The sequence below is a fragment of the Rhopalosiphum maidis genome, chromosome 2 (genome assembly GCF_003676215.2).
Source record: "Rhopalosiphum maidis isolate BTI-1 chromosome 2, ASM367621v3, whole genome shotgun sequence".
NCBI classification, from domain to species: domain Eukaryota; kingdom Metazoa; phylum Arthropoda; class Insecta; order Hemiptera; family Aphididae; genus Rhopalosiphum; species Rhopalosiphum maidis.
In genome coordinates this window covers 32,442,422-32,460,058 of record NC_040878.1, presented here as the reverse complement: position 1 = coordinate 32,460,058, position 17,637 = coordinate 32,442,422, and the positions used below count along the sequence as shown (strand labels likewise).

Genomic DNA, 17,637 nt, shown 5'->3' with positions numbered 1-17,637 from the left:
ATGATAAAGTGGGAAAATTCGAGGAGAGTGGTAGGTTAGCCACTTTATCATGGGTCCAATGTCATGGCGATACGCTTATGAGAATTTATAGATACCATTGGACGACCTGAACAAAATGTTTAGACCAGCTTAAGTATTGGCATCGCAGGTTATAATAAACTTGTCGTATTTATTTAAATGGTGACACGCAAAGTGAAATGTGAAAAAAGTGAAATTATAGGTTAATAAGATTATATTTTGAAAATTATATTTGTACCTTGTATATTATTGTGTGTTAAATGTAAGTATTTTAACTATGAGAAATTTAATATTTTTAATTTAATTATTAAAAAAAAAAAAATCTAAATCAAATGTTTTTGTATAGCTTCCATGAAAAAATTAGCAAGTTAATATCTTTGTAAAATGTGTACAGGATATCGTTCTAAAGAACAGCCGATATACATTATTTTTCTTGTATTTAGATATAATGTCATGAAACAAATATTATAAACTGTTATGTTCTTGTCTTGTAATAAAAGATATTAAAAAAAATTGCATAAAATCACTGTAAACTTTTTATCGTTGTATATATATATATATATATATATAGCTGCATTTTGTTTATAAACATTAAAATTGTCCAAGCATTTCATTTACAGCGACAATGGGTTTATAGAAGACGGAAAATGGTGATATTTAGTTTTAACTAAATTAATTTTGAGTGTTAGTAGGAAGGTAGGAAAACTTAGAGATAACTTGGTTGATAATCTTGCAATTCTACCAGCACATATTTTACCATCCAACCGCCCGCGCCACTGTTTCTATGGCAAATATTATAGGTGAACGTTATAACACTCTCAATGCACATGGTTATAATAATGTAAATTATTCAACCAAAACCCGAAGTGTGTTTGCAGCTATCAACTATCCCCCTATCATACAAGAGGTCGTATGTGTTCAGAATGTAAGTTTATGTAAATCATGGACCCCAGTGGTGCGCCATTTGATTTGAATGAATAATGCTCGATAAGTTTTCCTCAGCATGGGAAGGATGTCCGTCTTGCATAATCTTCTCTTTATAAAAAAATTAAATGAATAATACTAGTAAGTTTTACATATTTTTTCATTTATTTATGTTATAGGAAAATAATAATAACAAGTTAATGAAACTAATAAATGAAACTCTCTATCTCTAACACAAGCAACGCTTACGGGAGATAGTTAAATCATTAATAATTATAATTTTTCATGTATTTCATTTTATTCAAATTTTCTGATTTGAATAATAATAATAAAAAATAACTTAGTTTACTAGTAGGTAATAATTATGTGTTGATATTAAAAAAATAAATACAAATTAGAATTTTTATTGAATTGGACTTCGGTTAATTTCCAGATATATGTATATTCATATATTTTTAGATATTTCTCGTTTAACTATGATCAAAATATTATTCAATGCATTTGGTTTTATCGAGAAATAAATTAATCTTATTGTTAGGTATATTATTTGATACGGAAATATATACATTAATTAACCAAAGTAATACTATTATAAGGATGGATAGATACATATTCAATTATTTATTATGTTATTGAATTTGAATAATGGAGTTTAAACTTCTAATAACAAAGTATCATACGCTTGTTTTACAAAATAAAATTATAATAATATTATATACTCGTCCTAATCACGCTGAGTACCTATATTATTTATTACATATATCAAGTTTACTTTGTAGGTACATAACTGATAATATTGATCTTGATGTGGTTTTAATTAGAACCTATTTAATCATTGCAAATTATGTTATGAATAACTCCACTAGGTACTGAATAAGCAAATAATATTTTTATGCATAGTTTTTATAGTTTTCAATCATAACTTTTTAAATTAAGATCAAATCATAAGATTATGATACAATATAACATATTTGATAATTGTACACGAATAATATTAAATTGTAAGTATATAATATATTTGTCAAACTATGTAATACCAGTGCCCATTAAAGAGGTGTTTAGTTATCAAATAAATAATAACAATATAGCTTGGTTCATTATTGAACACGATGTTTCATCTGTTTTGCCAATAAAACAATTATTATTGATTTTATAAACACAATATTTAGTGATATCTGTGGTGTAGAATTCCACGAGGTTAACACTCTTGTTGATAAAATATTATTGTTTTATTGACGTTAAATTGAATTAATAATATTATTTTGTATACCTATTGAATTATTCACGGAAGTCAATAATAATAATAATAATAATATTATCAGGTGTAGTTATTGGATGTGTATTTGTCATTTTAGTTATGCAATTAATAATTATAAACATATTTCATACAATTAGATAATGTGACATTAATAATAAATTATTGATCTAATTTTATTAGAATCATAAATTACACAAAGGGAGCATTAAATATCCATAGAGTGTACTTATTATATTGTTTATTTTTGTAATTATTTTCTTATGGAATTTTATTATTGTCAATTATCGATTTTTTTAATGTTCTTAAAGTTTATTAAAACTTATTTGTACTATTTCCCAAGAGACTTGCTAGATTTGCTTTATTTTATGATGTACTTTGCTCATTGAATTTTAATTTATTATAGGTACTATTAAAAATACAAGTATTATTGACGATTGAAAATTGATGTTTTCGTTTGTTACTGTTTGTTAGTGATATTTCAAATAATGATCTTCTATATTATCTCTAAAATTAAGGTAAAGCCAAGTACATATACATTTTATCAATAGGAATTTATGTAGGTATTTCCATTCTCAATATTGTTTATAAAGTAAAATGAAAAGAAAACAATATGCTTGACCAACAGACCGCATTTACAAAGCAATAAAAAGAATATAGGTAAGTGGATATCGTTCTGCTGTATTTTGGGTGACGGGTGTTGAATAGGTTACTACTATAGGTGTATTAAATTTGAATTTAATGATATTATTGTATACGAAAAACGATTCTGAGCGAAAACGGTTTAGTCAACCCATATTACCAAGTTATATGTTTATTTGATAATGCTATTAATCATTTATTTTACTTTTAGTATTATACTAGGACGATATACATTTTTTTCAGAAAATATTGCATTTATTGTATTATAAGTATTTAATTACTATAATAATATATTATATTACATTTTATAATTTAAAATTTAATAACATCTTACTGATGTGAATACCGTGAAACAGTAAGAATAGATATATAATATCTAGCTATAAATAGATAATAATTTATAATTAATCAAATAACTTAGATATAAATAAATTTATTTTTATGAATTTCTAACTACAAAATAATTTATTAATTTTCGTGATTTTTATGAATTTTGTCAAAGTTCTAACTTTAAGCACTTATAAAACAAATATTGTGTTATTTTATATTAATATAATATTTTGAAACATAGATATTCGATATTTTTTAATTGAGGAATCAACAATTTTTTTTTGGAGCTTTGTATTCATTTTTCAAGCATTTCTATCCAGCAAATAATTTTTAATCGAGATTTATATGTATAAAAAAAACAAATTAAAATTTCAATAATTAATTATAATAGACTATATAAAAAAAAAAAACTGGGAATTTTTAAGATTGACCTCTTTAATTAACAAACTAGATCCATTTTTATATCCAAAACAATTCTTATTTGTTTTTAAAATTGAAGCATTTTATTGACAACGACTTATTGTGTATTTATACATAAAAAAACACATCATGATAAAATCAATACATTCATCGCTCCACTCAGAACCTAAAATAATAATTTTTATAATACATTTATTGATATAAAATAATCTAGGTATTAAAAACAAGTTGTATAAAACAATTTTTTTCGATTTTTTATATGAAACGTTTGTTTGTTTGTTTTTAATCTAACCAGTAAAATTTATTAAGTACATAATTCAATTTCGTGTTCTATGTATGGATTTTTGGATATTATTCAAGGATTCGCGAATAATTGGGTTATTTACATTTTATATTGTCTTTTTTTTCATTGTTATTACTGAAACTGTTGCTCGCTTTTAGTTTTAGTTGTCTGTAATTTCTCATAACGAAATATAAGATTTAATTCCTACATTATGAATTCTTAAAAGGCTAAAATATACATGTACACGAATGTTGTTTAACACAATTTTATGTTTGGAACATAATTGCTTGTATGGCAATAGTACATTATAGACATTGAACGAAATAAATGATATAGAATTATATTAGACTTTCTTAGGAATATGCTGTAGTATTTTTGTATTTAAAATTTTAATAACTAAACATAGTATTTAAGAAAATTTTTATTTCCTATAAAATTACGAAAAATAACAACTTAAAAAATGGAAACAAAATTATGAAAAACAAAGTAGGTATGTTACATAGGCGCAATTTGAGTTTTAAATTTGGGGGGGAGACTATTATAATTTGTATACATGTACTGTATGTATGCTCCCTGAGATATATAAAGGCTAAAGGAGATATATGTAAACCATTTTGGGGTGGCTATGATTGATTTTGAGAAGACTTAGCTCCCCCCTCAAGCCCCCAAATTGCGCTTATGGGTATGTATAAAGTTACACATTGAGTGCACGGTGAGTTATAAACTATTCGATTTGAATAGTGGTTATCCTCTAGTTTAAATTATAAAAAATAATATATATATATTATATATATATAATATATATAATATATATATGTATTTTACTTTTTTTTCACTTCTACCTACACAAAACAATTTTAAATTTAATTTTCCTAAGGCTCTGTACTTGTTATCGTCAAAAATAATACTCTGAACAGCTTCATTAATTATTTGTAACATACTTTGTTAAATTAATTTTACAGACCACTTTACTGATTTGTCATTACTCATTACTCAAGTTAAAATACACTTTTATGACCAAAACCGATAGAATAACCCACAAGCGCAACAAAATTTTAGTTTAATATTCTATGAATCAACGTATAATTATATTTACATGTTTGTGTATATTTTAAAATTGAAACAGAAAGATGACAGGTACAGTGTTTAGTTTTAATACTGGGTCGTCTGTACAACGAGGCAATTTAAAATCATAAATATTGAACAAATTATAAAAAGATATTATGTAATTTTTTTAGAATCTATAATTTTAGGACTAAATGTAGTATTTTCATTATGAGATAATAAAACATAATTATAATATGATTTTTATTTTATTTTAAAACGAAAATTATCTATACTTAAATAGTTAAATGTCAGTTTGATATAAATTGATGTTCATAATTATATTGCTACTCTCAAGTGGGATCGTTATAATAAAAGGAAAAAATGTACATATATAAATTATGAAGTTACTAGCATTTCATAAAGTTTAACTTTAATTTGTAAAAGTTTAGGTATATTTAAAACTTACGCAAATAAAAAATAATACAAATGCAATGAATTATTTTAGTATGTTATAGCAAAGTCATTATTAAAGTAAATGGTTTCATGATATTTATCTCAAACATTATTGTGAATTTATGTTATTTATGATCATTAAATGTCACGCGTATAATAGCCTTCCCAGTTATTTTCATAACAAATTCACCGTGTGATTTTTTTTTTATTGACATTTGTTTTATTACTGACGTTGAATCTCTCACGTATGACAAAAATACGATAAGTTATTACTATGTTATTTAATAAACGCTAGGAAGGTGTATCGAAAATTAAAACGGAAGACTTTAGATTGTGAATATAAAATTATCATAAATATATTTAAAAAAAAATTGAATTTTGAACGATATTTATTTCTCAACGAAAACTACAATACACGTGGTTAGTGGGTTAGCCGCAGTTTCTGAGGACTGTTTAAAAATAAAAATAAAATATGCACTCGTTGTTACGAGTATATACAAAAAATGATCGAGTATAATATAATATTTAAGAGGTTTTGAATAATTTTTTATGCTCAATAACATAATATAAATATAGTGTTGTTGATGTATTATATTTTGATATTAATTTGACATTTTTTTTTCAATCATCTCGCTGTTCATTCAACTAAGCGCAATACGAAGTTAACCTTTTATCATTATTTAATTTTTTGTACACATCGAAAATTCATCATTCATTTATAATTATTTATTGTCGATAGGATCAATAATAATATGAAACTTTTGACGGAAACAAAAATAAAATAATAGCAGGTAGGTACATTATAACATCATGGTAAAATCTACATTTTATACAATAATATCTAACTTTATATCTCTGATTTAACTTTAAATTTTAAAATACGCATATGATTGATATGCAGTAAACATTATTGATGGATATTTATCTTTAGCTATTGTCATTATTTTAATACATAAAACTTAAAAGTTATAATTTAATGTATATAATATATATTGTGTATATACTTGATAAATTCGTTAGTTGAAAAGCTTTTGTATAAAAGTATAAAACGTTATAACAGTTTGGTTTCTGATGGTTTGAGAGGAGTGTAATAGTATTTAAAATATTTTTTTCTAAATTATGCCGAATTTTAAACAAAATGCTTATCAACTTTATTGCGTTTATATTTAATTAATTTTTTTACATTAAAATTTTGATATTGTGCATTTTATTAAAAAGGTTTAAATATGCTGTATGAATGTACTGCAGTAACCTTTTACACCTGAATAACAATTGTATTTAAAAATAAATATTTTTGATACATAATATATAATGTATTAAGTACATACAGATATATTGTCTAAATTTCATGATAAACACAAAATGAGTAATTCAAATTACCATAGTAGAATTTTTATATAATCAATCAATAAAAGTATTTAAAGTTGATTTTATACAGTGTACGTATTGGTAATGTATTAGTATGCAGGTAGATTGTATGTTATGTTTGTAATTTGTGTATATAATTGTATTACACATATTTTTATTCAGTAAATTAAAATTATGGTTATTAATTAATTTCGAATAGGAATGTGATGTAAATATAGTAAATCTTCACTTAGTTTAGTTATATATAATTTATATAAAAAATTAAAACCATATAAGCAAGTGCATTTATAAAAATTGTAACTAAAAGTTATATAATATATAAATATTTATTGATATTTAAATACATTTTACTGTAATATGTCTTTCATCACACGACAGAAGTATAATACAAACATTTCAAACGAAGAGTAATTGAGTTTATAAAAAAATTGATTTAGCCATATAGGTATAAATAATATAATTTGGAATTAAGACTGTTTACAGTAATCCTTATTTAATGTTGTCCTTATTTATTTTATTTAGTATAATTAACAATAATTGTAATCAACTTAGAAAATTGTAAAACAGATTTTATTTTATTTTCCTAGTTGCCATACGGTATCGAGGAGCAAATGGGTAACGGTTGATGTTTCATTGAATGGAAACATTGAAATTTAGGTAGATAAAAGAATAAATAAAATAAAACTAATATTTCTTTTAATACTATTAATAATAACTTTATATAAAGGTATATAAATTGTAAACATTATTTCTATTTCTTGATTATTTATAATGTAATAAATGGCATTTGTTGAATTGTTAAAGCATATAAGAAACGCATACTTCCTATGCCGTTATAATGTTTGTTATAATTTTATTTTTATTTTTTTATTCTTAATATTAAAACTGATATAATTATTATTAAATTTATGCTCTCTGTTATAGTATGAACATAATAAATTTAAGCTAACAGTATTAAAACAAGCGTAGTCATAAATCTGCGAATTGTGGCGTGGGTGGGTCGTAGGTTGAGAAGAGGGGGTTGTTCCGTCCTGTGGAAAATGTTTATTATACGAGGCATAGATACACAGTTTTAACAATGATCCGATTACAAAACTTTTCGGGTTGAGCAAACGATAAAACGAAACATACATTGCTTTATTTTTGCATAAATGTCACATATTATATGAGTGCAAGCAGTGGCACAGAGTTGAATTTGAATTTGCGTGGTTGTAGGCAAGGTAAGGTAAGGTAATGTCAGGTAAGGTAAGGTAAGGCAAGGTACAGGTGAACCTTGTGACCTTCGCCTAACATTGCCACCCCTCATCACACTCTACCATCACATTATATCATTGTTGTTTAGTGTACACTGAGTGAAAGTGCTGTTAAGCGTTGCTATATATAGTACGAGAATGGATTTGGTAACATCAAAAATCGATTTGGTGAGTATTTTCCTTCATTTGAAAACGTTAGTTACAAATAAAAATGACTTGAGGGGTTTTATTTGTTAAACACGAGTTTAAATGTATTTTTAGTGGATGTTAAATATTTTAACGACAGGTTTAGATAAATGTAACTTTAAAACTCTAATAAGTTGACATTTGTCACAGATCAGTTCACCCATAATTTCATTATTAGGCAATTATTTTTTTTTATATAAATTTAAGAGTATTTTGAAAATAATAATTACTAAAAATGAGGATTCATATTATTAAAAAATATCGAAAAAATTATTTTTTAAAATATATTCCTAGATATCGTGTCATGTTTTCATCAATAAATTAAAAATGGTTACTTAACTTGATAAAATAATTATGTGTTAGAAATGAAACTTCTGCAAATAGTTTTGTAAGAAAATATTTACACATACCTATATATATAATGTTATGATATTTTTATAAGACTACGTATGTTGCACATTATATTATTTATAGTTATAAAACAAGGACAAATATTTTACATATTTATACATTATTAAGACCATATTTTATAAATTTAGTAAAATATTATTTTTTTTATTTCGTTAAAATGAATAGTATAAATATGTACACGTTTATCAGTCAAACGTGGGTCTTTTATACTAATCAATGAATTTATAATAATAATTCATAATATTATGTACATATAATTGCTTAGTAAAATGTATCAGTTATTAGTTCGATAGTAAAAATGAATTGTTCACATTTGAAAGCAGTTGTAGTAGGTTAATGGTTATACATTAATTGATTCCATACAAGTAGATAAATAATTTTAAGCTTTATCCACAAGCTTCAGTTGTGTATAGTTTAAATAATAAACTAGTTGAAAAAATTGTTACATTAATTATTGCGTTACAGTTTGTCAAAACAGTAAATTACTTAATCAGTTTTAAGAAAACCAAAATACAACGGTTTGAATTCGTGCAAAATATTGTTGTATAATTTATTTTCTCTTAACTTTACCATTATTCAAAAATAAAGAAATGATTAAGAACACTTGAAATTTATCACATTAGTTTGTATAACTGTTGTATAAGCCTCTTTAAATTTTCGATGTTATTATAACAGCGATGACGTATAATAGCAATCTCCGAAGACGAATATTTGGCGATTGTTTTGATTACCGGGCATTACTAATAACTTTGTAGAAGTTTAAGAAAACAAAAAACTCAATAGCTTATCTTGATAAATTAAATTTATGATTTCAGTTTATTTGTTTAAATGTTAATTACTCATATTGCATATTTTATGAGTATATTTTGTAAATACATCGGAATCGTTAAGATTATACGGTTAAATCTTAAATAATAATTAACATAATATAGATTAAACTCTTAATACTATCTGTAAATATATAAATAAATATAATTTTATATTCCTACATTATACACTCTATTTGACATATTTAATTATGATTGAATTATTATTGTAATGATTATTTAATTGGCCTAGTTTGCTTGTATAAATATTGAACTGCAGTATATCGTCTATGTTACAAACATAAAGTTTTACGATTTTATCTCGCCTCCTTGTTGTTTAATAATATAATTTATATTACCTGTATAAAAAAAGTTTCTTTTGGATTGTGTAAAACGCACTTCCTACAAATTACTAGGGCTACTTGCAATCGAGTTCCGTCGGATTTGACCGGCGGTAGAATGGAAGCAATTGAGTTATAGTTTAGTGTTATAATGTAGTTGAAAATTACTTACATGGTCGACATTTATAATCGACTTGAATGAACTTTGGGTGGCCTGGACAAGGATCGTATTTGCCCACAGATGGCTGAACTCTGCATTGCTGTTTTTTCTGACACGCCTCTACCACAGACTGTAGCAGCGAATACTATAATAACATAACAATAAATCATCTCTATATTATAATTGAAATAATTATAATAGCAAAAGCCAATATAAAAAGATATTTTGTATTTGATGGAATTTAGGATATTGTTTTAAAATATAAAATAGTGCCAAACTAAAATAATAGTTCAACATACTTAAGATTGCATTACCATATAGTGTAATGTAATGATTTCTATTAATTCGTAAGTCTTATATTATTAAATTAAAGTTTAAAAGTTTTATGGAGAAATAAATATAAATATAAATAAAATTAATGTCGAACTAATGGCCAAAGAAGCCGATATTTTTTAGATCAATAATAAAAAACAAATATATTTATAAATAGTTTATGATGAATAAGATATATTTTAAAGTATTTATTTTAATTATTTTTATAAAATGATTTTAAACATTTTTTAATTTTATAAATGATACAAAATAAGTCAAGAAAAACAAATAAGAATATTGAATAATATCTTGTATATTAATATGGTATTAATATAAAATGTTATTTGTAATTTTAATTATAATACGTAATTTATTAATTTCTTATTAATTACTAAGGATATAAATACATTTCTTGTATAAAATAAAATATTTTTAAATGAAAATAATAGTTTTCGTTGAACAATATAAAATACAGTATTTAAAATAAAAAATAAGATCATATTATTGTACATCATACATTATATTTATAAAATATAAATGTCTTCAATAAATATTTATATTTAAACAGTTATGTAAATATGTTGATTACCTAAAAATGAAATTATTTTAATTTTATTTGTTTGTCTGTAATTGTTACATAAATGTTCATTAACGGCATTACATTTACAATTTACAAATTCATAATATCTGCGCATAAGTTTGTTTTTATCGAAAACATCTAGTCATATTTTGGCTCAACTTTCAATACCGCTAGTTTTATTATTTAACTGGTATAGTAATTTCATTATTGTTATTGGATTTTTTACTATATAATTATAATATGATACAAATTTTGTATTTTTTTTATCCGTAGTTGTCAAGACAAATTATTAATATGAAATTTCAATGGTGAAAAAGAATAAAATAAATATATATTAACAACGTGTAATTTATTTTATAATAAACAAAATTTAAATATTATAGCATTTGTACATTGTAACGATATTTTTTAAATCCAAAGTGTTTTAATTCAATTTTTAAATATATTTTTATTTTATGGGAATTATTCAAATTTTTATTTTATTTAGCCGGAAAATCACATTGAATAATTAATGTAAATTTCGCTTTTCTTCTTTTTTTATTTTTTACTTTGAGAGAAGTTAGGAATGTATTCGATTTTAAATATAGTTTTATTTATTCATTTATTTTGAATTATTAACGTGTGTTTAGCCTCAAAATGATTTATCTTGCACTATGTGTTACCTAAACCAGTGATCCGTGGTGCTAAATTATTTTATTTTATTTAGTCTAGAAGGTTTAAAGCCACTGATATAGCCATATATCTGGACTAGCGATACAAATTATAAATATATTTTTATTAAATGGTACTTTAGAAAGGTTATTTTTTGATTTTTTTTGTAAGTAGCTAGTAGTTCCTTTAAGTACAAGAAAAACGTATTGACAAATTGTAATGAAATAGTGAAATTAACTGCATATATATTAATAAAGAATTATTTTTGTTATATTATTATAATTTAGAAAATAATAACCATAGTTTTTAAGTATTCAACATTTTTAAAACGCCGAGTGCTTATTGTGATCATTATCTTGGTGTATTTTGTAAGTAGATATCAAATAAATTTGTGCTGTATTAAGAAATCAAAACATTATATTTTTACATAACTGAGGTTGGATTTATTTAACTAAAATACCAAAATTACATTTTTATATTTCGCTTACAAGAAATGCGCAAAAAATGTGCCTGTTGACAAATTTTCATATTTGATAATAGATAATGTAGTACTTACGATAGTTTACATATACTCTTAAACTCGTAACGATTATGCGTCTAGTAAGCATTTCGAGGGATAGTATTATTAAAAATATTCTAAAGTTAAAGTATTGAAATAAATCCTCAGGTCTAATAAAAAAAATAAAATATTGTGATGTGAAAAAATAATTTATTATTAACTAATTAATTAATTAATTAATTTATTAATATTGAGTATTTTGAGATGACATATGAAACAAATCTGTTTTTGTTCAACAGTGATTACAACAGTGATTATTAAACTTGAAAATGAAGTTAATGTGTTTAATTAGATCAACGTGTAAGAATACATTTTTTAAGCGCAAATAGTCAGTCAGATGTATAGATAAACAGAGACATCGATTATAGTACTTCGTAAACTAATCTGTTAGTTAAATGTCTTATATGAAACAGTAAGTCATGGTGAGAATGCATAATACAATTTAAATGGCTATTAACATTTAGTATACAAATTGAAAATCGCAATAAATGAATAAATAATCCACCATGAGGTATATTACATAACGATAATATCCATTTGATGGGATATTTCTCCAACCCTTTAGTATAGCACATATTCGTACAGAGTAATAAATGATTCATCAAGCATGGTCACTACTGTATAATACTCGTAGCTTAATTATTATTAAAAACCTAAATAATGCATTTATTTAATTACTAATTTTTAAGTATTCTTATAGAATATATCAAATAATTATATTTGTATTTAGTGATGAAATTAGGATCTTAGGGCCCTGATGATAAAGTAAGTCTGGGGCCTTATAATTATTTGTGTGTTTCGAGAAATAATAATAATACGTACACGGTAAATATTACACGAGGTTATAATAATAAACAATAATAAAATTACACAATATTAATGATTAAGAAAAAATTAAAAAAAAATTTTTAGTGAAAAAAATAACCAATTAATAGGACTTACCTATTCGAAAAAAACTGAAAAATTATTATGTGTGTATAATATGTAAAAATGTTAAAATCCGATATTTTTGTTCTGCTTTGTAAATCTATATAGTTATGTAGTTAAATTTATCAAATAAGTACAATAGATAGTATAATCATTTTTTTCTACACATAAGTAGTTTTTTTTTATTATACGAACTAGTATATATATATATATGTATATAAAATATTTACTAAAATGAATATACATTTTTTAAAATATTAATTTTACCATAGTTATTAAATTAAAACTAAAATTACAATAGTGATCATTAAATATTACAATATTTTAAATATAATTATTATTTAACTAAGTAAATTAGTTTTTCTTGCTTTAACTTCAGCAAACTGATTATTGATTTGGTCCATAACTAGGTTATTAGCTACTTTTTTCGATGTTTAATAAAGCAATATTTTTGGTTTTGTCTCATTGAATTTCTTACGTAGTTTTTTTTTAAATGGATATTTTCTCAGCTATGGATATTTTATTTATTTTAACAACTGTTATAATTGTTATTTGTTAGGTAGGTACTTGAAACAACTTGAATTATTTGTTCTTGAATTACATTTAATATTTTTACATTATTCACCCTGAAAATGTTCAAAAGGATTCAATCATTATTCAATACCCGTACGATACCTCGTATACATAATTATTATTCATAGCAGTATATCAGAAAAAATCCAAGTGATAACTATTTTCGTAATAATCTACTATTATAACATTATCGATGATAGGAAAAAAAATTCAATATTTCTATTCAATTATGTACTACGCTTTAGCTTAGGGTACTGTTATTGTGTTACTGTACGACTCACGCTAAGAACACATTTATATTATATTTATCATCTACTTTTAAAAATTGTTTAAACTATTTCTTCTAACCATATAAAACCTACCTACCGATTAATGCTTTTCATGGATCACGTGATTTAAATATACCTCCTTCGATTTGCTACTGAATAAATATAATTTTTTTTCTATTTGGAAAATTAAAAAAGCTTGATTTTATTCTTGCATATTACATGATAAAGACTAAAATATCAATTAACAATTAATAATATTACATTTTATTTTAAATTTTTTAATAACGAAATGTTAATAAAATAACACTAGTCAATAAAGTTTTAAAACCATCATAACGCCAAATCTATATAATTACAATCCTAACTTATTATCATAATATAGGCTAAATAATTAAAAAACTAGTTTTCTAAGTTTTTATTTAGACACGTAGTCTTTTTAAATAAAATCTTTCAATAATAATTAATAGTAAAAAGGTTATTTAAAAAAAAAGAAGTTTGTATCATCATAGGATATTACTTAATTAAAATAAAAAAATCTATGTATTTTAAAATAAGATTATTAAGCTTAATTCACAATTTCAATAATTAGAATTTGAATGGGTGCATAATTGAAGGGTAAAAGTCAGAGAGTATGCTTGGAAAATCACTTTGTGCAGTACATATATATTACTATGTACATTATACACGCAGATGTAAAATATTTTGTTTATTTCTTGCAAAATTGTGTAAACAAACTTCTTAAACAAAAAATTTAATTTTTACTCTCATCGTTTATGTATCCCATTGTTTCATTCAATCGATTTTAACAGCGTTGAATACACGTCTTATATTTTACGCTGGTAATTATCAAGGTAGTGATAAAAGCTGTGAAACAAAAATGAAAAAATATAAACATTTGGAAAAAACTAATTTATCATAGTAAAATGTAATTTCCAATTTTTCTCAAAATATTTTATTCAATATTAATTTATTGAGGAAATATTGTCTATAGTTTTAGAACAGATACGTATAATATTCATTAACTTAAAACTATAAATAGATAATTAATATATTGTATATTTATGTCTAAATCGATTTAGTCATAGTCAATAGTATGCATGTCGTTATAATAATTTGTTTGATAATTATTGGTTTTTTTATAAATTTTTTTCTTGAAAATTATGTACTTAATGTAAAAAATGTGTACCTACCTATAGTAAATTTTTATAAATAATAATAGCATTTATGTACATGTTTCTTAATTGTTATAAAACACAATTATATAATTTATAACAATGTCATTTACTGTGTTAAGTTTTAATAGTTTTAATTCATATTATGTAATGCGATATAGAATCATGACATAAAATATTTTTCTATTTGTTTCAACAAATACTTATGTATTAATACGTTTTTTTCAATTTACACATTTACTCAGTTAATATTTTTGTTTCATAATTTTAGATTTACATAATTTACAAAAGTGTATTATCAAAAAAATAGTATGCATGAGGACGACTTTTACTATGATGTCATTGAAATATATTTACTTAACATACTTATTACATACTCTGTAAGTCTGGACAGTGAGTCCATTGTACAACATTCAGTTAACGCGTAATTAAAACTATAAATGTGTCAGCTAAAATTATGGAATAATACGTAGACGTTTATATTATATTGGACTTTGTGTGGTTATACTATGTAGGTATTTTATATTGTTTAAGTTTCTACGTCAAAAACTTAATTTAATTTGATTTATTTATTTAGCACTTTATATTATATGAAATATAGTAGAAAAAAGTTGAAAATTTATTAAAAATTTAAGTGAATTGGCATATAAATAAGTAAAATAACACATTCACTTATAACACTTATTACTAATATATAGATAATTAATTAGATAATACAATTGTGGTAAATGACTTCTTTTAAATATACATTAATCTGTAATGGTAATCTGTACTTGGTATATATTGTGATCATATCAAAATACAACAGGAACTATAACTTTGATGATAAGCTGAGTATAATAATTATAGAAAATATAAAAGGATTATGGATTAATTCTTAATAATGTATTTTAATATTGTTGAGAAACATAATCTGCTAGCCGTTACTTATTCAATAACGAAAATGTAAAGCATAAATTATTTAAATGATTATTTTTTATTCTATAATTAGCTATTTAAAAATTATAATAGAAAATTCAAAAGCAAGTTAAAATTGTAAGTTTAAATACTCTGTCATAGTCTGAAGTTAACTATATTGAGTATTAAATATTTAAATCAATAATTCCTATCATTAGTAGACAATATCGTCAATACCTAGGCATTAACCGACAATGACCTTTTAACATAGGAAATGTTGTAATAATCAAATATTTTGTTCAACACATTTATAAATATGGTTAATAAATTACCTTAATGTCTAATAATGATAGACGATGTTAATAATTTTGTTTATATTAAAAGTGGGTCAGAAATATAAAAATATATTATCTAACATAAATTATAAATAATTATTTATTTTCACAATTTGACGTAATGTGAAAATTTGAGTTGCATAAAATATTATTTTTTTTATAAGCATATCTATTGATTTTTAACAAAAATACTAGTAATTAATTCATCACTACATAGGAAATAACATAAATGCATCTAAATGCATCATTGTCCAAAAATAATGGACATTTACAATTCAATATTGTATATTGTCTAGTTTGATAGAAAATATTGTTATTGAAAAGTCAATGTTAATTTTTTAATTTACGTATTTGCCGGTAACATATACATATTATTATATTCTTTATTAGTTATATAAATAATGATATTCGTATAAATAATATAAATTATGATTTATCATTTAATTTTTATGAATTCTATGAACATTATTATCATTTACCGACGTTATTTATAATTGTTAATATATAAATACATTCTTCTTCTTAGAGTTTATTGTTCATTAAGACACCCTGTTCAATCCTCAGAATTTAAATTTCCCTCATTAGCTTCTTGTATTTTCCTGTTTAGTCATCCATACCTAAACATGTTTACATCACAAATACCAATTTAAATGCATATGTTATGTTGTATGGTATTGAAGAAACCACATAATATGGACAAAGAATTACAGTATACACTTTATTAAGTCATAGTGTAAACAGTAAACAATGTAAAATATGTTATATTTAGAGTTGTCTTAAAAATGTACTATAGGAGCAGTAATATATAAATAATAAATATAGACAAAAACATTAAATTTTTTTTTTGTTTATTTAATACATTCAAATAAATTTATTTAAGAACAGGTATTATTTAATTGCAGTTATTATTGTAAATAGGTACATAAAACGGACTGATGTAATACCGAGATTTAGTATCTAAAATTACATTGCTTCGTTTACCTTAATACAAAATAATTAAGTGTAAACAATGCATTTTATGAATTTTAATTGCTTATTAATACATTTTACTTTAAATTTATTTCATTAATTAATGTGAAAATAATAATTATTGATTAAAAATTTTAAGAAAAATAATTTATATTTTGTTAAAATAAATTGAATGATATGTAGTTAGGAGTATAAGAAAAATGTTGACATCATTTTTCACCAAAATTACCAACGTTTAATAAATACTAAAAGAAATTAATAATTATTGAAAAATATAATTGGAAACGTCTAATATTATTATTTTCTAAATTAAAACAAAATATTCATTTATTTTTTAAACAGCTTGTCGCAAATGTTATATTTTTTTCGTGGTTTTTGATAATTTTCTAATTTTTTAAAAATCTACTGGGAAATTCCAAAAATGACATGTATTATAAAGTACCATCTGTGTTATTTTCCATTAAATAGAAGTACCGTATGTAACGTTTGGAGTTTT

At 23.0% G+C, this 17,637-nt stretch overlaps 1 protein-coding gene across 2 annotated transcripts in view; it reads right to left on the bottom strand.

Annotated features, from left to right (window-relative positions):
- The window catches only part of LOC113552170 (protein eva-1 homolog C), a 210,682-nt gene that overhangs the window by 25,759 nt on the left and 167,286 nt on the right, over nt 1-17,637 (bottom strand). For both annotated transcript variants that reach the window (XM_026954903.1, XM_026954904.1), the window contains exon 3: nt 9,910-10,042. In XM_026954903.1, coding sequence (XP_026810704.1) covers nt 9,910-10,042 — 133 coding nt within the window. The remainder of the gene's footprint in view (nt 1-9,909; nt 10,043-17,637) is intronic.